At 40.4% G+C, this 24,292-nt stretch overlaps 2 protein-coding genes across 4 annotated transcripts in view; both read left to right on the forward strand.

Annotated features, from left to right (window-relative positions):
* Positions 1-8,173, forward strand: part of tcf12 (transcription factor 12) — a 74,331-nt gene extending 66,158 nt beyond the window's left edge. For both annotated transcript variants that reach the window (XM_086025942.1, XM_086025943.1), the window contains 5 exons: positions 764-872; positions 951-1,095; positions 1,762-1,991; positions 3,012-3,165; positions 4,822-8,173. In XM_086025942.1, the coding sequence (XP_085882068.1) occupies positions 764-872; positions 951-1,095; positions 1,762-1,991; positions 3,012-3,154 (627 nt within the window). In that variant the 3' untranslated portion in view covers positions 3,155-3,165; positions 4,822-8,173. The remainder of the gene's footprint in view (positions 1-763; positions 873-950; positions 1,096-1,761; positions 1,992-3,011; positions 3,166-4,821) is intronic.
* A 3,204-nt stretch (positions 8,174-11,377) lies between these two features.
* The window catches only part of cgnl1 (cingulin-like 1), a 42,308-nt gene continuing 29,393 nt past the window's right edge, over positions 11,378-24,292 (forward strand). The window contains exons 1-6 of one of the 2 annotated variants that reach the window (XM_086025447.1): positions 11,390-11,537; positions 11,625-11,673; positions 15,954-17,565; positions 18,483-18,577; positions 21,712-21,814; positions 23,342-23,443. In XM_086025447.1, coding sequence (XP_085881573.1) covers positions 16,006-17,565; positions 18,483-18,577; positions 21,712-21,814; positions 23,342-23,443 — 1,860 coding nt within the window. In that variant the 5' untranslated portion in view covers positions 11,390-11,537; positions 11,625-11,673; positions 15,954-16,005. Of the gene's footprint in view, positions 11,538-11,624; positions 11,674-15,953; positions 17,566-18,482; positions 18,578-21,711; positions 21,815-23,341; positions 23,444-24,292 lie in introns of both variants that reach the window. The other variant, XM_086025448.1, reaches the window with a different exon arrangement.

Genomic DNA, 24,292 nt, shown 5'->3' on the forward strand with positions numbered 1-24,292 from the left:
GAGTATTCGACCCATTATGCCACTGATTAATCGAATAAAACTGGTCAATAGAACATTTCAATCAGAGATGGCTTAAGTGCCCCTAACTTATTTTTGAGCCTATTCAAAAAAAATATTTGTTTTTTTTCTAACACATCAACGTTTTGAGATACTTTCATTTTTTGTTTAAAATTTTACCTTTAAAAGCATGCGTAATACAGATTTTATTATGCATTGTAATTTATAGCTATGACAGTTTAGAAAAAAAATCCACCTGTTGCTGAACCTAACACTTAATTCATGAACATTACAAATTCTATTTATTGCATAATATATTATTGTTATTATACTATTGTTATGAAAACCTGATGAGCTAGAAAACAAAAGAGGACAGATTCAGAATCAGTGCAAAAAATTCATCTTAGAAAGGTTTACTCGCATCTCTGATTAAAAAAAATATTAAAAACCTGTTGACCAATGTAATCTGATAAAAAATGATGCATTAATAAACACAATATCGTACTTTGGAGGTGCAGGTATTGTGTTTGTCCAACTGGTGTCACCATTCTTATTTTCTCCGTGTTTGTCGCGGTATTTCCTTCAGTTTTACATGGAATAACCGTAACTACATTTTAACACACATTATTATACCAGGCATTTGCTGGAAATTCTTCCACAAGATCCAACCATTATTTTGATTTGTTCGATCTTGTATTATTGTTGTTTCATTCGCAGAGGATGTCAACTTCCCGTCTTGACAATGCACCTCCTGTTTTTGTTGCAGGGTTCTTCCCATACTGACGACACTGCGAGTCTTAACAGCCACGGAGGCCTGCCAAGCACTGGCTCCACGTCCAGCACGGAACTCAACCATCAAGTGGAAGCATTCAGAGGTCCGCTGGTCCCCGTACTTGTTTTTGACTCGTTTTATGGCAGCTTACCTTAACTTGCCTATTTTTCGCCTCCTCCAGGCTTGGCTGGTCAGGTGGCTACCACCTTGGCGCTGAAGGTTGAGAAGCAGGACAAGGATGACATGAATGATTCTCTCTCAGGCGATGACAAGTCAGATGATGAGAGCGACAGCCTGAAAACACAGCGTGCTGGCACGCGCACAAGGTAAGGACACACGACACAGGCAACAGTAGTTCATATTGAATTATATATTTTCTCCTCTTTTTGTAAAGGCAACTGAACAGAAGCTAATAATAAATATATTAAAACAGTTATTGTTGGTTATTTTTAAATGGTTATAATGATTCATTGATGATTCATCCATCCATTCTCTCAACCGCTTAAATGCGAAGTACACCCTGGACTGTTCACCAGTCAATCATGGAACACGTTTAGAGAGACAGAAAACAATTCACATTCGAACCCAGGCTGTTTGCACGGAAGTCAGGCGATTGATCCATTTTATCCATCCAAGTTAGCGAGCTTTACGATACAACTAACAAAATGTATTCCTATCTTAATGTTAATATTTTGGCACGGTATATTGATCAACCTTTTATTCTCCATGAATATTTATTCTTCATCTTGGCGATACACTTGGCAAAGAGGTTAAACTACAGTATATATTTTCCTTCCTTTCGTAGTTGTAATGGCCAGGTGTACAAATACTTTTGTCTGTATAGTCAACGTTGATATACATAGTGCAGAGTGAAATGTTGAAGTGCTCTTCAAACATCAATTAATATTTGATGAAATTAGTAGACTTTATTATTTTGATCGTTGCAATCAAGTCAACCTCCCTTTTCAAAATTGTTTTCTTGTCCCCCGCAGTCTGACCGAGGACGAAGACCTGAATCCTGAGCAGAAAGCGGAGCGAGAGCGGGAGCGGAGGATGGCCAACAACGCCCGGGAACGCTTGCGGGTGCGGGACATCAACGAGGCCTTCAAGGAGCTGGGCCGCATGTGCCAGCTGCACCTGAAGAGCGAGAAGCCTCAGACCAAACTGCTCATCCTCCATCAGGCCGTGGCGGTCATCCTCAGTTTGGAGCAACAAGTCAGAGGTCTGTGCACAAAACCTCTTCCCAATGACCTTTCTTTTGTATACAGTATTGCGCAACTATGAACTTGGGTTTTTATTACTTTATACTGTTAAAAGGGCATAGCATTGGTTGCACAGTATGCTGCTACTACAAAAATACTGCAAGTCCCCACAGTCAAAAATGAATCGATACCACATATTTTTAGTACAGGGAACCCTAACTTTGGGCCTATTAAAATGCTCCAATATGATTGTGACGTAACATCACATGAATCGGACATCCCTGTATTTATATAAGCTGTATTATTACAGGAATTAAGTCCTATTTTGTAATAACAAGAACTTTTTTTTCAAAAAAGAAATTTTTTGAAAGAAATTTCCAAGAATATTTTCCTTCAAGAATAAAAGCATATTACCAGTTGTATTTTTGAAATTCACTTGCTAAAATTTTGCTAGCTTGTGGATTTAATATTTGCCTTACTTGACCAAGGTAAATTTGGCATGCGTCAAGCGTTAGTCATGGACAGATGTAACGGAGAGAATTCTGTCACTTTTCAAAATAAAATATTTTTCTGCCTCAGATAATAAATAAACTGGAAGTACTGTTTTTTTTGTTTTGTTTTTTTTTTAGTTTTTTCCCATCCGTGCGGCCCGATCCAAAGTGGCCCACGGCCACCGGTCTGGTGGTTGGGGACCACTGACCTAGATGACTGGGACTCTACACAGACATAAAAAAAAAATGCAATGTTTAGCAAGCACACTGATATTTCATGATTTTTTAAAAAATTGATATTGTGATTACAAGTTAAAAATGGCCGGGGCAAATGAAAAAATGTTAAATTGGAGTTACGATTATGAGGGGTTCTTGGAAAAAATGTTCCTCTGTAAGGGGCCCTTGACCCTAAAAGTTTGACAATGCCTGACCCAGACAGGAGAATGGTTGCCACGTGGCTCATAGCATCCTCTGTTATTAGCATAAGAACATGTGGAAGGGGGTTTATAAAATTAAATGACATTGTTGTTACTCTGTCTGGCCTTATAGAGCGGAATCTAAATCCCAAAGCGGCCTGTCTTAAGAGAAGAGAAGAGGAAAAAGTCTCGGGCGGTTCCGGTGACGGCCAACAAGGTCACACGGGGGTCCACCCAAGCTTGACTGACACATCCAACCCCATGGGCCACCTCTGAGGCCCAGACAGGTACACTAACCTCTGCAGCCAACCCATCTTTTCATAATCTACTGACAAAATGTAAACATCCTTCTCTCATTCAACTATCTTTGTCACCAACAGTCCAAAAGCCAAACTTAGTGTGTTTTATGTCATATAAAACAGCAAGCAAAACATAACAACGGCCCTTCACATTGGACAAGCTACAGTAGGACTAGGTAACGTTGGGCCACTCTGTTTGATAAATCACTACATGAATCAACAATTGAACTGTTTGCCAATTCATTCCCCTTTGATCAAGCATCTGATTGAACATCTCTAGAGGTGGCGCACGGGGAATCATTTGATAATGTTTCTGATCTGAAAATACAGATTACAGTGGAGTGGATAGAGAAAGTCAACACACCCCTATTTTTGCTGATGTGAGAAAAATTGACTCCACCGAGTTATTCCACCTTTTATCTATCTATCTATCTATCTATCTATCTATAGAAATATCTTTCCACGTAGCTAGCTAGCTATGTCGCTAGCTCGCAATCAGTCCTATCTACAGTGTCTATCTCTGTAGTTCTCAATAGATTTTTCTAGCTCTCTCTATCTAGTTATTTATCTCTATCACTATCGCTTCACCTCTTATGGTATCTATCAGTATCTATTTATTGTATTTACCTAGCTCTCCAGCTCTCTATCTGTCTGTCTCTATCACTCTATCTTTTTCTCTCTCTCTCTCTAGCTCTTTTTCAGTATCTATCTACAGTATCTTTGTAACTATCGCTCTATCTCTGTCTTTATCTCTATCACTCTCTTCTATCCAGCTCTCTATCGCTAGCTCTCTATTTCTATCTCTCTTTCTGACTCTCTTGGTCTATCGCTATCCTCTATCATATTCAGTATCTTTATCTTTCTATATCTTACTATCCCTCTCTATACCTCCATTAATCGACACTGGTCAACAAGTTTTTACACAATTTTTTTATAGTCAGAGATGCAAGTAGACTTTTCTAGATTATTTTTTTGCACTGATTCCGAATCTGCCCTAATTTTTGTTTCTCGAGCACATTAGGTTTTCATAATAATAATAATAAACAATGAAATAACAATAATATAATATGTAATATAGTCATATATTTAGTAATATTTATGAGTTAAGTTCAGCAAGAGGTGGAATTTCTTTCTGAAACATCATAGCTTTAAATTGCAACACATAGTAGAATCCGTACTGCGCAAGCTTTTATAGGTCTAAGGTAAAAACAAAAAAATGAAAATATTTCAAAAACCTGATGTGCTAAACAAAAGTAAAGACATTTTTTAAATCATTGTCAAAAATATTTTTTGAAGCACATAAAGCCATCCCTGATTAACTGTTGACCGGTATCATCTGTCAGAATGTGGGCATGTCACCTCAGCCCACAGAATGGGGTTTAGGTCTAGGCTTTGCTTGGGCCATTCCAAAAATGTTTATTAATCTTGTTGCTGAGCATAAACAAGTCCAAAACATGACACTACCACCAACATTTTTCCCTGTGGCTATGTTTTTCCTCCATTGTTTTTCAACACCAGGCCATGTGGCCAAAGAATTGAATCAGTGTGTGTGGTCACTCCCTGTACCAACTACAAATGTGTTTCGCTTGTTGTTTGACGTCATAGCGCCTCCTCTGATGTTACAATTTCTCTTGTCTGTGACAGATCCAACACGCAGAACATTTCGTCCCGTCTGAGATGGTGACTTGGCCTCCCTGTGACGGAGGGGGCTTCTTGCTCCGTTTCACGTCACATTGTGGATCGAGAATAGACCACCAGAAGCCAAAATCACACAAGACTAACACAATCCAGTCCCGAGACTGACAAGGAGCCCACGCGGCACTCCGTCCGCAAAATTTGCCCCAAAAAGCGAGAAGAATCTCAAGCACATATCACGCAGATCTGCAAGAAGCGTGTCGCTTCTGAACAATCAGACTTCGCAATCTCTTCCGACTGAACGTGGAGGTTGCCTCGTGCCTAAACTGAATTGACGAATGCATTGTAACAGCAACTTTTTTTTTTCTTTCTATTTATTACATCCATGAGCTGAAAGTGTATGTCTTAAGGGAAAATGTACGTATACGGTTTTCAATTTCACCCGTAGTTTGTCAGTATCATTAAAAACAAAGCACTCAAGCCTGCGAGGTGAAATGAGGGAAAAAGTGAGATTGGCTGTGTTCGAAATCACTCCCTACCCACTATTTGGTATCCTTTATTGTGAGTTCGCCATTTTGTCGTGCTTTTCGAATGTCTCGTGAGCATAAATTATCCCGCGTAGCGCCCTTAATGTATCCCACAATGCATCTTGAAAAGAGGTGAACAACTACCAAATCAAATAAGAGTCGTGTCAGAAAAGTCCCACGATTTGTGCCACAAAGGATAGAGTTCAAATCCAAACTATGAGTTTCCACTTCAATGTGGGCCAGATGATCAACCGGCACATCACCATGACAACACACCTGCTCCCAATGTCCTAAGCATCTAACAGTTCCTGGCAGAGGAGAACAATACACTGCTGGAGGGGGCAACTTTTTTTGATTTGGGAGGGGGGGGGGGGGATCTTTTTTCATCAGTCTTGGAACTTTTCTGACACACCTCGTACATCCTATGATGCATTGTGATGAAAGAAAAACAATTTTCCATTTCCGGGGTATTGTTTGATTGTTGGCAAAAGTCAAATTGATAATAAAAGGTGCGAAAATATCTTTAATAGAGCAACGCATCACAACTGAAATGGGTATAAAGTGCTTTATTTGTATTAATTTTGTAAAATACACAATAAATTCCACAAATATGATCTTATTATAGTTTATTTATTTGTTCAATATTTATTCCGAAAGTTCCACCAGCTGACATTTATTGATCCGGTACATTTGCGCACCCAAGTCGAGTTCAAAACAGGTTTTTCATTTGAATGATAAAAGTACACTTTATAATATAGTTCACTTTATTGTTAGTCTAATAGTGTCATTGCCTGAGTCATTTTAAACTCAACATCACTGACAAAATCTTTAAAATATACCAATGTACTTGCTAAAAAATGTTTTTCGCCCTTTCGATTTCCGGAAAGGTTTAAATATGACTTTGGTAACTATATTAGGCTAATGATATAAAAATCCCTATACAATGGAACCTTGAGATACAAGTTTAATCGTTCTTCGCAGAGGAGAAAGAATATCTACCTGTGAGTATTTTTATACTGTCTGTCTACATATGTTGCCTGCACAGTATATGTTCAAATAGCCATTACTTAAATTGATACACCTAACTTCCCGTTACATGTTAGCATTAAGTTGGCAGACTTTGAAACAAAGTTATGTGGTTGTTCACACAGTACACAAACGTGAGTTAAGTTGAGTTTGCTGGCACCATACAACACTTGTATCATATTTTCCCTGGCAAGTCAAAACAAAAACTCGGCTTAATGATGGCTCGCAACTACAAAAAAAATGTGCAAGTCATGTCACTCGTATCTCAAAGCACCATTGTATAGTTAGTAGAGAATGAGCCGATGATTCCGAACACAGCCATTCATGTATTGGCCATTTGTACCCCATTTTAATGAATAAAATAAAACACTAAAGCCCCCCTTTCCAAAAAAAATATATATATATATATATATATATATATATATATATATATATTTTTTTTTTTTTTTTTTTCTTAATTCTTCCAGCAAACGCATGTAACCAAAATGTTAGTTTAGTTTCAGTATGGTTTTGTTCCCTAAATATAAACAAACACAAGTTTGACTGAAAGCTCCCATTTTATTTGATATTGTAGTTGGTTCAAAATGCTAATAATACAATAAATACAGCAAATCTTTGCATTCCCTGCCTATTTGTAGTGTCTTATCTAAAGGATATGCCTTTAGCCATAGAGTATTGTACGCACAAAGATTGTTTTGTGTCGTCTGCCACTTAACGTTTTGTTTTCAATTCATCACATTGCTTTAAAACAAATACGACGACCACTCTTCCTGGACTGATTACATTACGACTTTGTTACTCTCAGTACAAAAAAAGGCAGTTATACATTTGTGTCAAGTCATTTCTTCCAGCTTCCAGATATATTTTGCTCAATCTTAATAAAAGAGGCCAGAGTTGATATTCCACACTTTACTGACCATATATTAAAAAAAAAGGACATTGTGTTGAATTGTAGCACAACAATGAACAAAAGAATAGATTTCTCTTTGGCTATGGCTTTATTTATGTTTTGGTGTGCATGTTTTATAAGTCTTTGGTCCTTGCTTTATATTCCATTTAGTTGTCTATATTGTCTCATGAGGCTTCTGTGCGAAAAAAAAAGGGGATTTCCATTAGACTCAAAGTAAAAGTTTACATTCAGAATCTATGATTGAGCAGTTTTAGTTTGTTTTTCTGTGTGTGCGTGTGTGTTCTTGGTCGGTATGTGGCCTTGTTGCTCATGACAGTATTCACATGTGTGTATTCATGATTTTAGCTCTAAGTATACATGTTAGCTCTAACTATTCCTGCTCCATTTCCTTAATTTCCTATGTTCCACTTTGTATTTCTTTGTCAAGTTGCTGTAATCCCACATGCTTTTCCCTTGTGTAATATAGGAAAAAGGAAAATCAAAAGCAAAGCGGTTAAAAAAAAAAAAAAAGACGTTTGGCTTATTTTTCACCGTAGTTAGTCTTTTATACCATAATACTGTAAGAATATTTCTTGAATTCTAAATATTACTCTTTCTAGATTTTTGAAAGCAAAAGTTTTGAGTAAAAAGTTTCTTACTTTATTTTACTATATTAGGTAGTAAAATGTACTCGGTTACATAACCATAACCTGTTTCGTTATTACTGGAAATGTCAATGTCCTTTTGCAAGTCCCTCGTGCTTGACTGAGGAACATTTGTGTCAAAACGTCAAACATGTTGTCAGTGCACATCTCGAAAACGCGGCTATGAGAATTACAATTTTCTGTCTTTTTTCAACAGAAAAACATTATGTATATAACATTTATGTTGCAATAAATGTGCCATTTTTTTTAAACTCGAGCTGTTTGGCTTTTTATTTCAACCCGGGCGTATCTCTGTATTCCTGTATCAAAAATTAACAAATTATGCAATCTGGTTAAAAATCTAAATAAATGAACAGCTAACTAAAATGTTCCATTGTTGAATCCAGAATGAAAGTCCATTTACCCAAATTGCATAATTCATCACAATAACAAGGAATTTTTCTAAATTGGCCAAAAGTGACCACGATAGAGCCAAAAGGAACAATTTGAAGTAAACTGTATATTATTCAGAGCTGGACATTCCGCCTATGTGACGGACCAGTCCGTCTATCCACCTGTAACGGACGACCATTTTGTAGGCAATAAAGGATAGACGGGAACCTTAAAAAAATTAACAGATTAAGGATAGTCATAAGATCATTTTTCATCATCTATTTTCGCGGTGAGACTTCAATGGCTTCTGAGGTTTCCGGCTTCTTCAGAAACTCTCACACACAACCAAAAACTCACTAAGCAAAGAAGTCATGCAAAAATTCACGCATAAAACTCTCACTAAAGAAAAACTCGCACTCCAACAAAACTCACATGCATGAAAACACTCAAACGGACCCAAAAACCCATATATTGTACACCCCAAAAACTCACGCTCCTACTATAAATAAAACTCACTGCCCAAATTAAGCCACACACACCCCAAAAACTCACTCACACTAAAAACCTCTCACACACCAAAAATGTCTCACCCCCCTCCAAAAAACAAAACAAAAAACGCTCTCAACCAAAAACTTTGACTCATGGCAAAAACCTCTCACTTGCACCAAAATCTCTCCCAAAAAAAATGGCATAAAACAAAAAACTCAGTCACCCATTAAACTCTTACCACCCAAAAAATTCTAACTCTCACTAGAAAACTTAAAACACACAAAACAACTGCCACATACAACAAAACTCTTACATCCAGCAAAACACTCAAACTCAACCAAAAACTCACACAAAACTTACATGAAAAAAAATCACTGACCTAAAAATAAAAGAAAAAAACACACATATGCTCAAAACTTACACATAGCCCAATCAACTCACATGAAAAAACTCATGTACCTATAAAAAATAAACAAATGAATAAAAATAATAATAATAAATAAAAAATAACTCTCATGGTAAACAAAACAAACATACCCAAAAACTCATTCACACAAAAGCCTTTCACCGTACCAAAAACACTACCTAAAAAGTCAAAAAACGCTCTCAACAAAAAACTTGCCTTCATTCCAAAAACCTCAACAAAAACAGTCACAAACAAATCCAATAAACTATCAGCACACCCAAAAAATCTCACACCCACCAGGAAACCTATAAGACACACAAAAAAACTGTCACACACACGCAAAAAACTCTCACTCATATTACAAACACTCACTTGACAAAACAGCTCTCGTAATCAAAAATCACATCTCCCCAAAAAACTCTTACCTTCACCCCAAAGAATTCTCGGTCACTAAAAAAAAATAAAGCTCTCACGCATACCGAAAAAACAACAAATTTAAAACTGAGGTTTTCATTTGTATTCTATTAAATGTATTTTCCCACTAGATTTCCTTTTTATTTGTATTTCATGTTTAATCTTGATGCTTGGTCTAAACCAGGGGTGTCCAAACTTTTTGCAAAGAGTGCCAGATTCGGTGAGGTGAAAATGTGTGGGGGCCAACCATTCAGCTTCAAGTTGCTGAAATTTTTCATGGCATTTGCTACCAGTCACCTTGTCGTAGTTTTCATATTTTGTCTGAAAAATTAGGTTGAAAACTGAAAAGCTTCCGAGCGCAACCTGTCACTCCAGTACGGCTTGTGACAGAGATTGATGCATCCCGAAAGGCTGGTGAAAAACCTGGAAGCGGGCAGACCTGTAAATCACGGTCGTCCATCCGCGTGGAATGATCACTTTCCAGATGTGAGCGGCCCTCGCGTCCTCCGAGGTCTGCAAGCCCACATCCGTTCTCCCAAGCTCCGCACGGGGGCCACGTTAATCACCGACGTCGCGTTTCAATACTTCTTCTGGGGGAACATGTGATGTGAGAATGTTGGACCGGCGGGTGTTCACGTTTTTTTGTAGGAGTGGGACCACCGTGTCTGCAGGCTGACTTCCTGTCATGACTGCCGGGCCAAAAAGGCCTTGGCTGGCGTCCCACAAACAGTCCAAAGAGTCTGCGGCTCCCTACAGTGAGTGCACTCCGTTTCCATTACTGCTCCTTTGTTTCATTTCAATGCATTTCATGACTTAACAGGTCTTTGGCACTCATTCTTTTATGGACAAAAGTCTCTCCATCCATTAAAAAAAGGCTGTTTATCTTGTGCATCTCACTTACAATGCAAAACCTCTGACACACCAAAAAACGTTCACATTAATCAAAAAATACTCTCACTCTCATTGGGTGGACAATCTGTGCACACCCAGGCCCACCCGTGGCTCCGCCCCTGCATCAAAACTCTCCCACATGCATAAAGGATACCTCTCACTCTCTCCAAAAAATGTTTCACGTGACAGATGCGCACCGTAAAACTCACATGAAACAAAACACCTCTCTCACTCACCCAAAAACTCACTTACACACAACAAACTCCAACACACCCAAAAACTCACTTTTACTAAAAACCTCTCACACGCCACAAAAAAACGGATATGCGGCAAAAACCTCCTCACACACAAAAAACTGACAGAGCAACAAAAACGTCGCTCCCAAAAACATTTAAAGCTACAGAAATATATCACCCAAAAAAATCATATTCACTACCGCTATCTCAAAAATTCCTATGTACCTAAAACCTAAAATATGTAATATAAATCAAATTTGTATTTGTACTGCGTTTTTTTCATTTTGCATTACAGTATCTGCAATATTGAAATTGTATGGCATTCATCAGGCAACATTATACTCCACAAGATGGCGCTCTCGAATCTAAAGACTTGCAGAACCTCCATCAAAAACTTTCAGGCGTCACATCAACAAGTACGCAATCATGAGTTCATCGATTTTTTTTTTCTGACGTAAGTGGCACAATTTATCTTCATGGTTCTAAACTTTAAAACAATGAAATTGAAAAGTAAATATTGACATAGTAACTTTGGCTAAGTGTCTTTTTGGGGGGGGGGGGGGGGGGTTGTAGGATGGGCAAGTCAATCCACTTGTGATTCCAGTTTTCCATCTGTAAGTGGCAAGTAAAGCATTAGGTGTGGTTTCAAGTGTCCGGGCTGGTCCAGTAGGTTCAATTTGTGGTGGTGCTCGTGGACCACTGGCCTGCGTCAGGCACCCGGGTGGGCGGTCGGTGCGTTCGTTTCAGCAGGCGGGGCGAGTCGGAGACGGGGCTGCGAGCGTCCTCCTCCTCCTCAAACTGACTCCCTCGGTAAGAAGTACTGCGATAAATAAGTTGGTAAAGCGCTGCCCAGTCATTTTGCTTGCTGCATAATATTCAATAAAGATTTTTTGGTAGTTATTAAAAACGACAGGCAAAGACGGGGTCCGACGGACGACTGCTAGTGGTGAGTAGCTAACGCTTTCCAGTGATGTTCGTACGTGTTTGTTATGAAGCGACCAAACTCATTAAGTGGCGTCAAAAGACCATTTCGAGCAGCCTTGCTCGCTTTCGATGCGGTTTGGAGCGGTTATGTGATGTTTTAAACAAACTTAATCGCAGTTAGTTGCTGTGGTACTTTGAAGCCACCTGTTGCCCCGAGTAGCGATGTGAATGTGCTCCAAGTGCGTCAGTTCAAAAAGTGAATCGTTCTTAGCTATCCGAATATCTCCTCATAAATACACTGCTTGAGTGAAATTAATAGAGCTACTTTTATGTTTTTTGACGCTCACAGGGGCTTCAATTAGCAGTGGTGGGACGTAGCGAAGTGCAAATACTTTGTTACCACCGCTCATGTACTCAAGTAGATGTCTCATAATCTACAGAGTGTGAGTACGTTTACCACCTCTCTCAGTAGGCAATTCCCATTTGAGGTTACGTGAGTTTTTCATATTTTCCCAAAGTGTAAATCCCTGCTGGCTGTGGTCTTAAGTGATTAGCTCCACTTTCTTTTGACGTTCTCCTCCAAATGGCGCCGACTACAGTGCTTTTGTTTTCCTCTTGTGGGCTAAGCAGGTTATCAGCATGGTCAGGCCTCCTCACACTTCACAAGGAATTCCCACGGGGAGATAAAAAAAAAAGCTTCGTTAGATCAAAAGCAGGGATTTGACATCTAACCTGGGCCCTGTGGTGAAGGCAGGACAGCATCTAGTAAAAACATTCGGGGCTAGTAGCTTTACTCCTTAGGGAAAAAAGAGACATCCATACATTAATTTCTGTGTAGTCTACATTCCGCTGGTGAAAAATGATATTACCCCTCCCACACACATGAAACAGATTTCAACTGTTTAAAACACACTTCAACTTTAAATTGAAGACCACTTTTAAGTTTCCTTAGTGCTCATTCTCTCAATGTCCAACAATGGAAAACATGAAACAAAAGAGAATTAAACATGTTTGAACACCAAAATGTTCAATCAAACCATATCATGATGTCAAACAAAAGGCTGCTAGTTTAATGCAAACATACACTACTCATAAAAAGTCAGGGATATTTGCCATTCAGGTGAAATAGAAAATGTAAAAGGTTCACGCTACAGTGATATCATATCAGGAAAGTAGGACATTTCAGTAGAAGGATGCACTGGTGATTTCTTCATCTCAAACAATTCATTGAAACAAAATGGTGGGTACACCACAACAAAACATGTCAACGTCTCAATAACTCGTCATGTGCCTTTGAGCATCAATTACAGCTTGACGACAACGTATCATTGTGTTAACAAGTCGACTTATTGTCTTCTTGAACGGCAGCCCTCATTTCATTGAGGTTCAGGGGTGCAGAGTTTCGAGCCTCTACACGTCGACTCGTGAGTCGTTTTCACATTTTCAGTAGGATTCCGGTCTGGAGAAACTGCAGGCCATTTCATTTGAGGTACACCAGTTTCCAATAGCCGTTCCCTAATGATGCGACCTCGATGAGCTGGAGTATTGTCGTCCATGACGATTCAATTAGGCCTGTGTTCTTCATGTAGGGCAGTGCTTCTCAATTCTTTTCTGTTACGCCCCCCTCTAGCAAGAAGAAAACAATTCACGCCCCCAACCTCACTACCCACTCTCCCCCGCAACTATAAATAATATCATTTGTCTACAAAATAGTTATAGGTACACCTCTGCATAACATCGTATTCTTGTTAACATAAATCAAACAAAAAGAAAGAGATATGGTTCAACTTAAAAGAATAACCTAATAGCCTAATCTAAATTCTAAGGTTATTCAATTTACAATACAATACAATGCAATCAACTTACAATACAATGCAATACAATACACAAGAATAACCTTAGAATTTAGATTTATTGTAGTACAGCGGAAAAAAAGCATGTTCCCCAGGGTCACACGCGCCCCCCTCAGCATCGCACCTGTTAAGGTTTGAATGTATTTTAGGCTCATTCTGAAATTTCACCCAAAAGCCAAATATCCCGAGCTGGGCATCGCCTTACTGCCACCGTGTTCCCGTCTGCATATTTAAACGACGACGCCCAGATCTGCAAATATCCCTAACTTTTTGTGAGTAGTGTATAATACGAAATGGACTAACTAAAATTAGTAGGGAATGGGCGAGTACCAACACCAGGTATCGTATCGGGCTAATGCTGGTCTTATTTTAAGGGACCGTGTACTTGTGGAGGCTGCTGATACTAGTCACCGATACTCGAGGCAGAAAAAAAAATTGCCATTAGGTAAGCCCTCCTCGGCAGTAATTGCTACTATACTGCAGCAGTGTGACACGTCGGCGAATCATCATCATCTGCATCAGAAATAAAGTTCTTTTTTCACATTTTTTTGTTGAAATGTAAATCCACACAGTAATTGGAATCCAACCCTCATCATTTTGAGGCAGACTTGCTACCCTCTGTTCCTCTATTGTCTATCCTTCTCAAATCTAACGTCCGAGGAAGACGGTCGCCCCACAAAGCCCGGGTTCTGTGCGAGGTTTCTTCCTTAACCCATTAAGGCCTAAAACGCCTGGCTCAACATCTCCTCAAAACTTATGGGCGACTATAGAATCACCCTCTTAAACCTGAGTTTCTCCCAGAAATTCAACACCTACAAAATAATTGATATCTCAGCCCCTGTAGCAGAGAGAAACATAATTCCAAAAGAATTTGAGATCTTAGACGTGGCTTTCACACAGGCCCGAGTTGATTATTATTTACAGTTTCAATTGAAGATGTATAAATAAAATTTCAGTGCAAGAGAAGCACTATTTTTAATTTAAAAAAATGTCATGGTAATTACCATTCTCTATTCTGTTACAAAGATGTCTGTATTGTCATTGACTACGTTTACATGCAGTCAATATTCAGGTTAAGGTCAACATTACGATTTCTGAGTCATTCCGAATAATCTGTTTCCATGGTTTGAATACTGCCAATATTCTGGTTTTAAAAGGTTTATTGGCTGCATGTAAACCCAGTCTTTGTCTACAAACATATATCTTAACCATACTGTATATCACGTTCGACTGGATCAGCTGCTGCGATCATCTGCGCATTCGCCATTATGCTCGAAAAAAAATCAGCGACCACCTCCGAGGGGTCACGACACTGTCACGTGTAAATTCTGATGCATTTATTTGGCTAAGAGACCGAGAATTGTATTTTTAAAAAAAGAAAATGACGCCGTAAACGCTCTCCCGGCTTTAAAGGGAGAAAGACGCAACAGCGACCCGTTTCTAGATGTTGAATCGTCCGAACACGCCCCCCAGACGCCCCGACAATGGTTCGGACTTTACGGCGTTTCAGGACACACCAAACAGACGGCTTGTACCGACTTTCCGACGGCCGATGTCGGATTGGTGTGTCGAGGCCTTTATATATAGTACGTCTGTACATGTATCAAGAGTGTGACTCTTGATCTGCTCAATATGTGATTTATCTTTACGATAAACACCCTCCTATAACCGCCCACTTGTTTCATCTATTTCAAAAGGGTGTCGGCTGTTGGTCTGTCCTGGCCTTTTAAACCCATAGTGTGACGTACCCTGCCTTGGCCTTTGTTGTCATCCTTATCAGAGTCCTCTTGCAGGCCCATCTCAGTTTGTCTTTATATTGTTGCATCTGGTAAATGGGACATTATCAGCAAGGCAAACAGGAACTTGCTGAAAGCCCATTGTCCACATTAACACATGGTGCCTGCTGATGGCTTTGTCTCTTGTAGCCTTCAGAAGCATAAATATTTTCTGAGCAACGTCCTTGAGTGTTTGTACACCGTTTTATTTATTACTGGTTTTGATGCTCATTTGTCAAGGTTTGAAAACATCTTCCGTATTGTAAATGACTAGTGAAACCTCTTTACAATTACTTTTCCCATTTTTGGAGTCCAACTTGACTGTACACATACTTAGGCTAATGTCAGTGTGTTATTCATCTGTTGACCAGTATAATCCATGTTCTTTTCAACCTTGACAAGCTTAATCATTGTGTCATGCCAAGCGTGTTAGTCAAAGAATTGGAAACTCTTTATGTGTACCTGGTCATTTATGCCTCATGTTGAGTCAAAGATGTCACTGGGAATATTTTGGGAACACTCTTTCCAGAATGGGAAACATGAATGATTAAATACAGCAAGGCTCTAATGCTTCATCAGTGTCTGACTGTGGAGAAAGAAAAAAAAAACAAAACAATTCATTGAATTATACAGTCCCTCATTTGCGACTAATAGACCCTCTCTGATTCTTGCAGAGGAAGGGCGCCTAATCCTGGGAGAGGGATTTATTTTCCTTCTGCATTCCTGATGGAGTCCTACAGAGTGACTGGCGTTCCTACTAGTGGACCACAGCGGGGCTACTCCCAACCATCTCGCTCCTCTCGGCCCCACAGCAATGGTGGTACATATGGCCTGAGCATCCGAGTCCAGGGTATAGATGGACACCCCTACGTAGTTCTGAACAACCAGGACAGAGGTCCTCAGTCCTTTACTGACCCAAATAGCAACGGCTACATTGAGACAGAGGGCTCGTTTATTGATAACTACCATGAATATGATTTTCGAAGCGACAAGGAAGGTGGACCCAAGAGCCCCTTCGGGGAGTACAGGTCTCAGAAGATGATGCAGTACCCCACCTCTCAGAATGGCTCTGTAGATGCACAAGCAAAGAAAGCACAGACCCTTCTGAACTTTCAGAGGCATCCTGAGATACTGCAGCCCTATGATCCAGAGACCAACTCTCTGAACTTTCACAGTCTACCTTCAAGGCCCCTTTCTGTTGCTGAGACCGGAACTCAGTCCACATCTACTGTATCTGCACCATCCCACAACAGGTCTTCTTGCCTAGATCAGAACAAAGCTCCTGCACAGTCCAACAAAAGTCAACTTCCGTCTCCACGCCTGACTGAGGCATCATACCAAAAACCCAAATCACCTCCTCAGTCTTTGGGTCCGACCCAGAATTCTCAGCCACAGACCAAGCCGCAAGTGGCTCAGCCGCAGTCCAAACCTCGTCTCAGCAACCACAGTCCACCTCAGTCCAAGTCAACACCCAAAAGTCATACCCAGGCGTCCACCGTGTCCAGCCCCATGAGTGAGCAGAACAAAAACCAGTGCAAGACTCCCAATTCAGTGAGCAGTGCCAACTCAAGCCTTGATCGAAAACGCCGCGAGCCAGATGTCCTTCCGTTGAGGAGGTCCGACTCCAGTGGACCTGTTCTTCAGTCGTCTTCCCGCTCATCCTCCACCTCTAAGCTCTATGCGGATGAAAACATCGATGCGCTTTGCGCGGACACCATAAACCGTCACGAGAACCGGCGTTACATCCCTTTCGTCCCCGGGTCGGGCAGAGACATTGACACGGGCTCCATTCCCGGTGTCGATGAGCTCATTGAGAAGTTTGACGGCAAAGACGGAAGCCACCATCGGCGTGGCAGGGCCGGGCGAAGAAACCGGTTGAATCCTGAGGACAGGAAACGCTCTCGCAGTGTGGACAGCGCCTTCGGCCGGGTGGAAGGATCCAGCCCGCTTGATGAATCTAGCCGTCGTCGGGGCACATCAATGGAACACGTGCTGCGGCCCTCACAGCTGCGGCTGAACAGGACAGCTGGGAATCAGGACCCCTGGTTCATGCTCAATCCCAAGCCACCGTCTCGCGCCACTAGTGCCCCGGGATCTCCCCAGAGCACCTTGTCTACAGGTGTAGGCTGCATCCAGGGATACCAAAAAACCCAAAGCCATTCTGCAGTTGTAACACTCAAAAATCAAGACTCAGTGGACACTGCATCTTCAGTAAGCAAGCTGTCAACATCTTCATCCAAGTCCACAACTGTTGGCAAAAAAGCCAGCACAGACACTGATGTACAGGTAAATTACGTAATAGAGCACCGTACCGCTTGGTGTTACCCTTGCCCTGTTTCCACCAGTTCTGTTACAATACAATTTGTAGCTTTTGTGTTTGTTGCAGTACAGGTTTTGAAGTGTAGCAAAATTAAAAAATGAAATGAAAAGAGGTTTTCATAAACGTACAACTTTTGAGTACATGCTAGCAATCACGGTGGCCTTTGACTTTAAAGTCCCTGTAAAGTGAGAGTAATTACACCTTCTAAATTTGACACATTACAAAGAGCCCTGCCAAATTTAAATGATTGAAAAAATCAGAGAGTATATAAAATGAGGCTTCAAAATGAAGAAAAATCAAGCCATCGTCTCTCCTCTCATATGCTGCGGGCGTGTCCATTGAATGTGTGATTCCACTCATCCATGAAAAATGGATGCTTGTTCGTCTAGAATCTTATGACATCGAAGGCGCTCACGTGTTTATATGGTGTTGGAAGGGGGACTCATGTCGGACCTTAAGTGCATCACTGGACCCCATTTTAGGCACACTCCCCAAAAATTAGGAATACCGAAAGGATGAAAAACAGTTTAATGCTATACCTCCACAATTCAATGCTACATAGTTCCCAGTCTTTGCACATGTTTTTAGCAATTAACTTGAAACATCTGTAATGTATTTGGAAACATATCTCTGAATTCACTGAACATCGGTCTTTAACAGAGCAGGTTTTGCCAAACATAAGCACGAGAAAAATTGAACACGGTGCCTCATGTCACTGGAAATAGAAGGGCGTACGCCATTTTATTGATGCAATCAGTAACACAATTTGTCGCAATGGCCGTTGTGATTTATGTTTGTTGTAGTAAATGAATGTCTGCCGTAAACCAGTCTGCCATCTCTGCCATTACGTTCAGATCATTCTCTCATTTCCTGTCCCATTCAGGCAACGCCAGATCTCCTGAAAGGTCAGCAGGAGCTTTCACAACAAACACACGAAGAGACAGCAAAGCAAATTTTGTTCAATTACCTCAAGGACGGGTGAGTTACAACTTGACCTCGTTCTGCTTTACTCCCTATTTTCATGGGTGATTGATGCTAAAAAAACACAAGCGTTTGGATCTTTTGGCTCTAAATTGAACACCACAATGTGAACCCATTGTTCCCACATTTCACAAATAGCAAATTTGAAGTCATGCATCACTGTAGGGAGACGTTGTTCAGTGGGAGTTCATGGCTTTTTGTTTTTTCATCAGAGCTGGACTGTTTATGATAAAAGTGAAGGAATGTGTTCTTTTACCCACCCAACCAGGCGTTCCAGCTGTGTGGATTTGATTTTTTTCACAATCTGACTTTGCTTCAGTGTTTTCGCTCAGCTATAGTGTAAATCAAGGGCTTAGCCTTTGTGTTTGCGCCTGTAATCCGACGCGTATCGGCTGTCGAGGGAAGAAAGCACTTCAAGTTAGGGTTAAACTGAGTGAAAGGAGAAAAATATGAAAGTCTTAGCAGTCTAATCAATATGGCGGTTATCTATTTTCTGTACAAGCTGTGAGAGGCAGTAAATGAAAGACATATTGTAGCAAAGTCTAACACGATCTAGCATGATCTAACTGTGCAGATTTGATACACATTTTTCTCAATTTTATTGCAGTTCTTAACACAGCAAGTGGTCGTTTAGAAAAAGGACAGGAAACTGTTTGGGTGTGTCGGGCATACAGGTCAGGAGTCAGAGGACGACAAAGGAAAGGAAACCCAGATGGAAGTGCAACTGAGCTACATTCTCAAGGCCGCAAAGACAAACATGCGCCAACAGGAGTTGTGGATGTATAATCAAAGTCATCTGTGGGAGGAGAGCAGAGGTTGACAGAATGTTTCTGTGTCACTGACCTTAATTTAAAGAAATAATACATCAGTGTTGTCGTTAGAAAGTGGTGCAGCGTTAGATTTATTGATACTGATGCTTTTCATTCCACTGACTTTTCCAAGGGAGGGTAGCCTTTGCCAAAGAACACCTTTTTTTCACTGAAATTTACAGTCGAGCAGACACAAATACGTAAGGAGATGGAATTGATTGTCGGTTTCTGTCATTTTGATCAATCAGGATTCCAGGAAAAGACCATATCTCACACTGTGTAATGTTATTAATGAGTTTCATGTTCAACATGTATTTGTTGTGACCTACAGGGAGGAGCCACAAAATTAAGTACTCCTGTACAATCTCATAAGAACCAATCGGAGCTGTTCAAAAATCCTGTCTTTACAAAGATAATCATGCTTACATTTTAGGGCTGCAGCGATTAACCGAAACACTGAAATAATTCAACTGCCCAAAAAAAAAAAAGGTTGAAGCAAAACCTCTGCTTCAAAGCTTCGCAAATATCATTTTTCCACACATACTAAAGTTAATTGCAGTCACACGCACAACTCTGTGTCGAAATAAGTTGGTGCCACAGCAGCAAGTCTGGAGGAAAGAATTTCTGTCACTTAATCAAGCACATGGTAAGAAACACAAACAAGTTATTAGCACGTTTATACGCAAGCTGCCATTGGCCTCAACTTACATGGGGTCCTCAACAAGCAGACTGTCTAATGGGTTAGCCGCTTAACTAACAACTAGCCAACTCTGCACTCCCATTCATTGACACCCATGTCACTTACCAGGCCAGGCACCTCGTACTACAGCACAATGTGAGGATGGTCACACCAAGTGGACAAAAAGAATACCTGCACGCACCTTGCATGCATGTTATTGTGTTTAATAAGAATAGAAGAGAGGTATTCATTTGAACTTTTGTCAGTTTGTTCTTTACTACTGGGATTATTTATTGGAGAGGTTCAACAACACAGTGATGCACTACTACTTTGATTATGAATTACTTGGCCTCAAAAAGCTATTATTAAAGTTCTTTTTGGATCTAATTAGATTGACCAGGTGTACATAATGTCATGTCATGTCATCTTCCACGCCGCTTGTCCTGTACAGGGTCGCGGGGAGGTGCTGGAGCCTATCCCAGCTGACAATGGGTAAAAGGCAGACTACACTCCGAACTGGTCGCCAGCCAGTCGCAGGGCACACACACACAGACACCGTCACTGAGCGGGAACCGATCCCACGCTGCCCGCACACAACTCAGGCGTGTGTACCACTACACTGTCAGCGACTTGTGTACATAATGTTGTGGCTGGTTATTTGCACAAATTTCAATTCCAGCTAATTTTGATTTGGTGTGCACTGTGCAGTAAACTCATCCTGCAAGGCGTACTTTTCATAATGATGCCGCATGGTTGATTTGGCTTCATTCAAACGGCGAAATCCGATTTGTTTGTGTAGGTAATTGTTCACATTACATCTTAATTGCGACCCCAGTCTGTTTGGTGTGTGAACCAAATGCTTCCCCAAACTGACCCGCATCCGCAGAATAAGAGATGACATTACACACAACGTAGTGTTTATGGAAGTAATGTGATCCAGACTGTCGGGGCTCATCTTTTTAGTCATCCCATATCTACAGAGAAGCGATGTGGGAGGAAGTAGAAATATTTGGGGGAAATCAGGCGAGGCTTCTCGATCTCATTTCATAGAGATGATTACAAAAGATAACTTCACATCATTGCCGCACCACAAATCACCACAAATTTCCATTTTATGCTTCGTTTCAAGTAGGATTATAATAAAGTCAAATATAAAGCCATCATTGTTACTCAAAACAACTTTGCAGATTCACAGACATTTGCCAGTCTCCCTCCCAAGCACTCTGCCCCGCCTGTGTGGAGCACATTTTGGGCTTTTGAGACGTACAATTTGGTCGCATTGCCAAAAAATCGGTTAGGTATCCGATCTAGGACAACATATGAAAGTGATCAGGTCGGATTTGAAACAAAAAAAAAAAACTGAATTGAGCCGTTTAGACTGTAATAAAAATGTCACCTATGGGTCACTTATGGGCAAAAAAAATACGATTTGGGTCGCATCTGTCTGCAGTCTGAACGTAGCCTTTGAGGCTGAAACAAGGCTGTTTGTGCGCTGAGGTGGCAGATCAAAGCAGCGTGACCCTCCCCGACCTCTTTTCAAGCTGCGAATGACTGATCTCTATTCCCAGAATCACCCGGACCAACTGCAAATCAGAGTTTCTGTTTTACCCTACGCTGACTGGTCTGTATGTCTTTGTCTGCAGTAGCGCCGATAATGATGAAACGACCAAGAGAAAGGTCAACCTGGTCTTTGAGAAGATTCAAACGTTGAAGTCTCGAGCCACGGCAGGCCCTCCTGATGACAAAGTGAGACACTGTTAGAGCCTCTGTTTTTCTAACTGCTGTACAATACCATAGGTTTGACTCTGCAAAAAAGATACTATATTATTTTTTAAAAAGATTTTTTTATTTGATTTCTTATTTTTGGGGGTGGGGGAATTGACTCCCATTTTCATGGAAAATGCTTTATGCTAATGGCATAATTGAATAGAATTAAAATACGATTATACGTACGAATATACATGAGGCTAGTTAAAACTCCTCAGTAAGCCGTAGTAGTATTAGTCGCTCTTAACAGAGGGTAAAGAGTGTTTACCTATGTATATTGTTATATTACCTGTCTACTGGTGTTGCTCCACCGTTTGTCCTAAAAAATACATTGCTTAATGTTATAACAGTTTGACACTGTGCTACTGGTTAGCCTGTCTATAGTGTTTCTCATTATGTGTTAGCATTAAGATACCAGATTTTAGGGCAAGGTATGAAGTTGTTTTAAAGTACACAGTGTATTTTTTTGTTTGTTTTATGTTTAGTTTGGCAGAACTTCAACTGGGAATTGCCATAAATGGCCTGAATCCTCTTTTTTGACGAACTGTTCACTATCTGTCAAAGTGTGCTTGTTGTGTCATGAGTTGAGTTGAGTTGAGTTCAGGGCCACCATGTAGCGCTCGTATCTCAAATTTTTGCTTGCAAGTCAAAGCAAAAATTGGATGAACGATGGCTGGTATCTCGAAAAACCTGTACGTTTGGTCACTCGTATACCAAGGCATCTCTGTATTGTACTTTGTGGATCTAGAGGTAATGCATGATTTTGCCACCATCCGTATCAGCTTTATCAGTAAAAGTAGCACAAAAACAAAACAATAATAGTCATAAAATCACTCAGACTTGGAAGTTTGGAAGTCAGTGAGCCAAAGTATGCAGCCTCTTCAAATGTTACTGTTTACTTTAATGTTTACTTGATTTCAGTTGATGTAATATAAACAGGTGGCACGATGATTGACTGGTTAGCACGTCCGCCTCACAGTGCAGAGGTCGTGGGTTCGAATCCGGCCCCGGCCTTCCTGTGTGGAGTTTGCATGTTCCCCCCCTGCCTGTGTGGGTTTTCTCCGGGTACTCCATTCTATTTCCTCCCACATTCCAAAAACACACATTTTAGGTTAATTGGACACTCTAAATTGTCCCGAGGTATGATTGTGAGTGTGAATGGTTTTGTCTTTGTGTGGACTGTGATTTACTGGAAACCAGTTCAGGGTGTACCCCGCCTACTGCCCATAGACAGCTGGGATTGGCCCCAATCCCACCCTTATGAGGATAAGCGTTTTGGATAATAGATGGATGGTAATATAAACAACATAACCTATCACATCTTAAAGCTTGAAAGTCAAAACACATTGCAATATGTGCTCCTTACTTTGGATTTGACACAGTAATTTGGTGTTCATTCTCTATCCCTCCAGTACAATAAAATGTCCACGCCAACATTATCCACTTCACTCCAACACAAACTATGAGGAAGGTAAATATTTATTGTACGTTGTGTTCTTCTGTCAGTCCTTGGGTCTGTCTGCGCAAACCAAAGCCCTGCAAGAGCAAAACGCTGCGCTGGAGAAAAGAATGGCCGAACTGAAACAACAACTTCAGGAACAAAGAATGGTAACAAAAATATGTTTGTGTATTTAAAATGTTCTTTCCTCTTTGATCAGCGGGTTGGATAACTTGAGATTTAATGGACAGCTCACAATCAAAAGTTCAGAACTTAGAGGCTGCTCCCTAGAAAACAAACAATCGGCAGTCGAGACTAGATTTGTATGCAGCCGTATTGTGTGTACATGTGGGCAAGGTGGTTGGTGTCTGTCTGTTCATGAAAAGAAAAAACCCAGTGGTCATAGAAAAAACTTAAATCTGGCACAAGAAATAATAAATAAAACAATAATAATGAAAATCAACCAATTGAAATCAGGCACTGCTTTTGAATTGTGATTCAACAGAATTATTTAACAAAATAAACAATTGAAATATATAAACGTATGTTATCCCTGAAAAAGATTAAAAGTAATTCGACCATAGTAGGACTGTCACAAATGAATGTTTTTGAAATCGATTACTCCACCGCACGTTAACCACTCCCCACCATATTTTTAATTAACTTTTTTACCGGGGAAAATGTCCTTTAGACAAGGACGCCTTAACACATAACTCTTAAATTTGCGAGACTTTGCGAGAAATTTGAACACTATGCCGACTTCTATAAATAAAGAACATTTGAATATTGATTTTCAAGGGTCTGTTGCCGTTCAAATTCGAAAATGCCTATCTTTGCCATTAATAGCTGCTCCAGCGGACGTGAAAACTTACTGAAAAAATTATCCAGCACGAACGACACAAGTTCAACCACGTGACAAGGCTTTTCAGCCTTTTTGAGTGTCTCAGAGGCATTTCAGTAAATGGCCACGCACACAAGCATCATTTGCAAAATGATTGCAATATAGTAGAGTCTACAAA

Source organism: Filicampus tigris, chromosome 3 (genome assembly GCF_054856515.1).
Source record: "Filicampus tigris isolate MCC_2025a chromosome 3, RoL_Ftig_1.0, whole genome shotgun sequence".
NCBI classification, from domain to species: Eukaryota; Metazoa; Chordata; class Actinopteri; order Syngnathiformes; family Syngnathidae; genus Filicampus; species Filicampus tigris.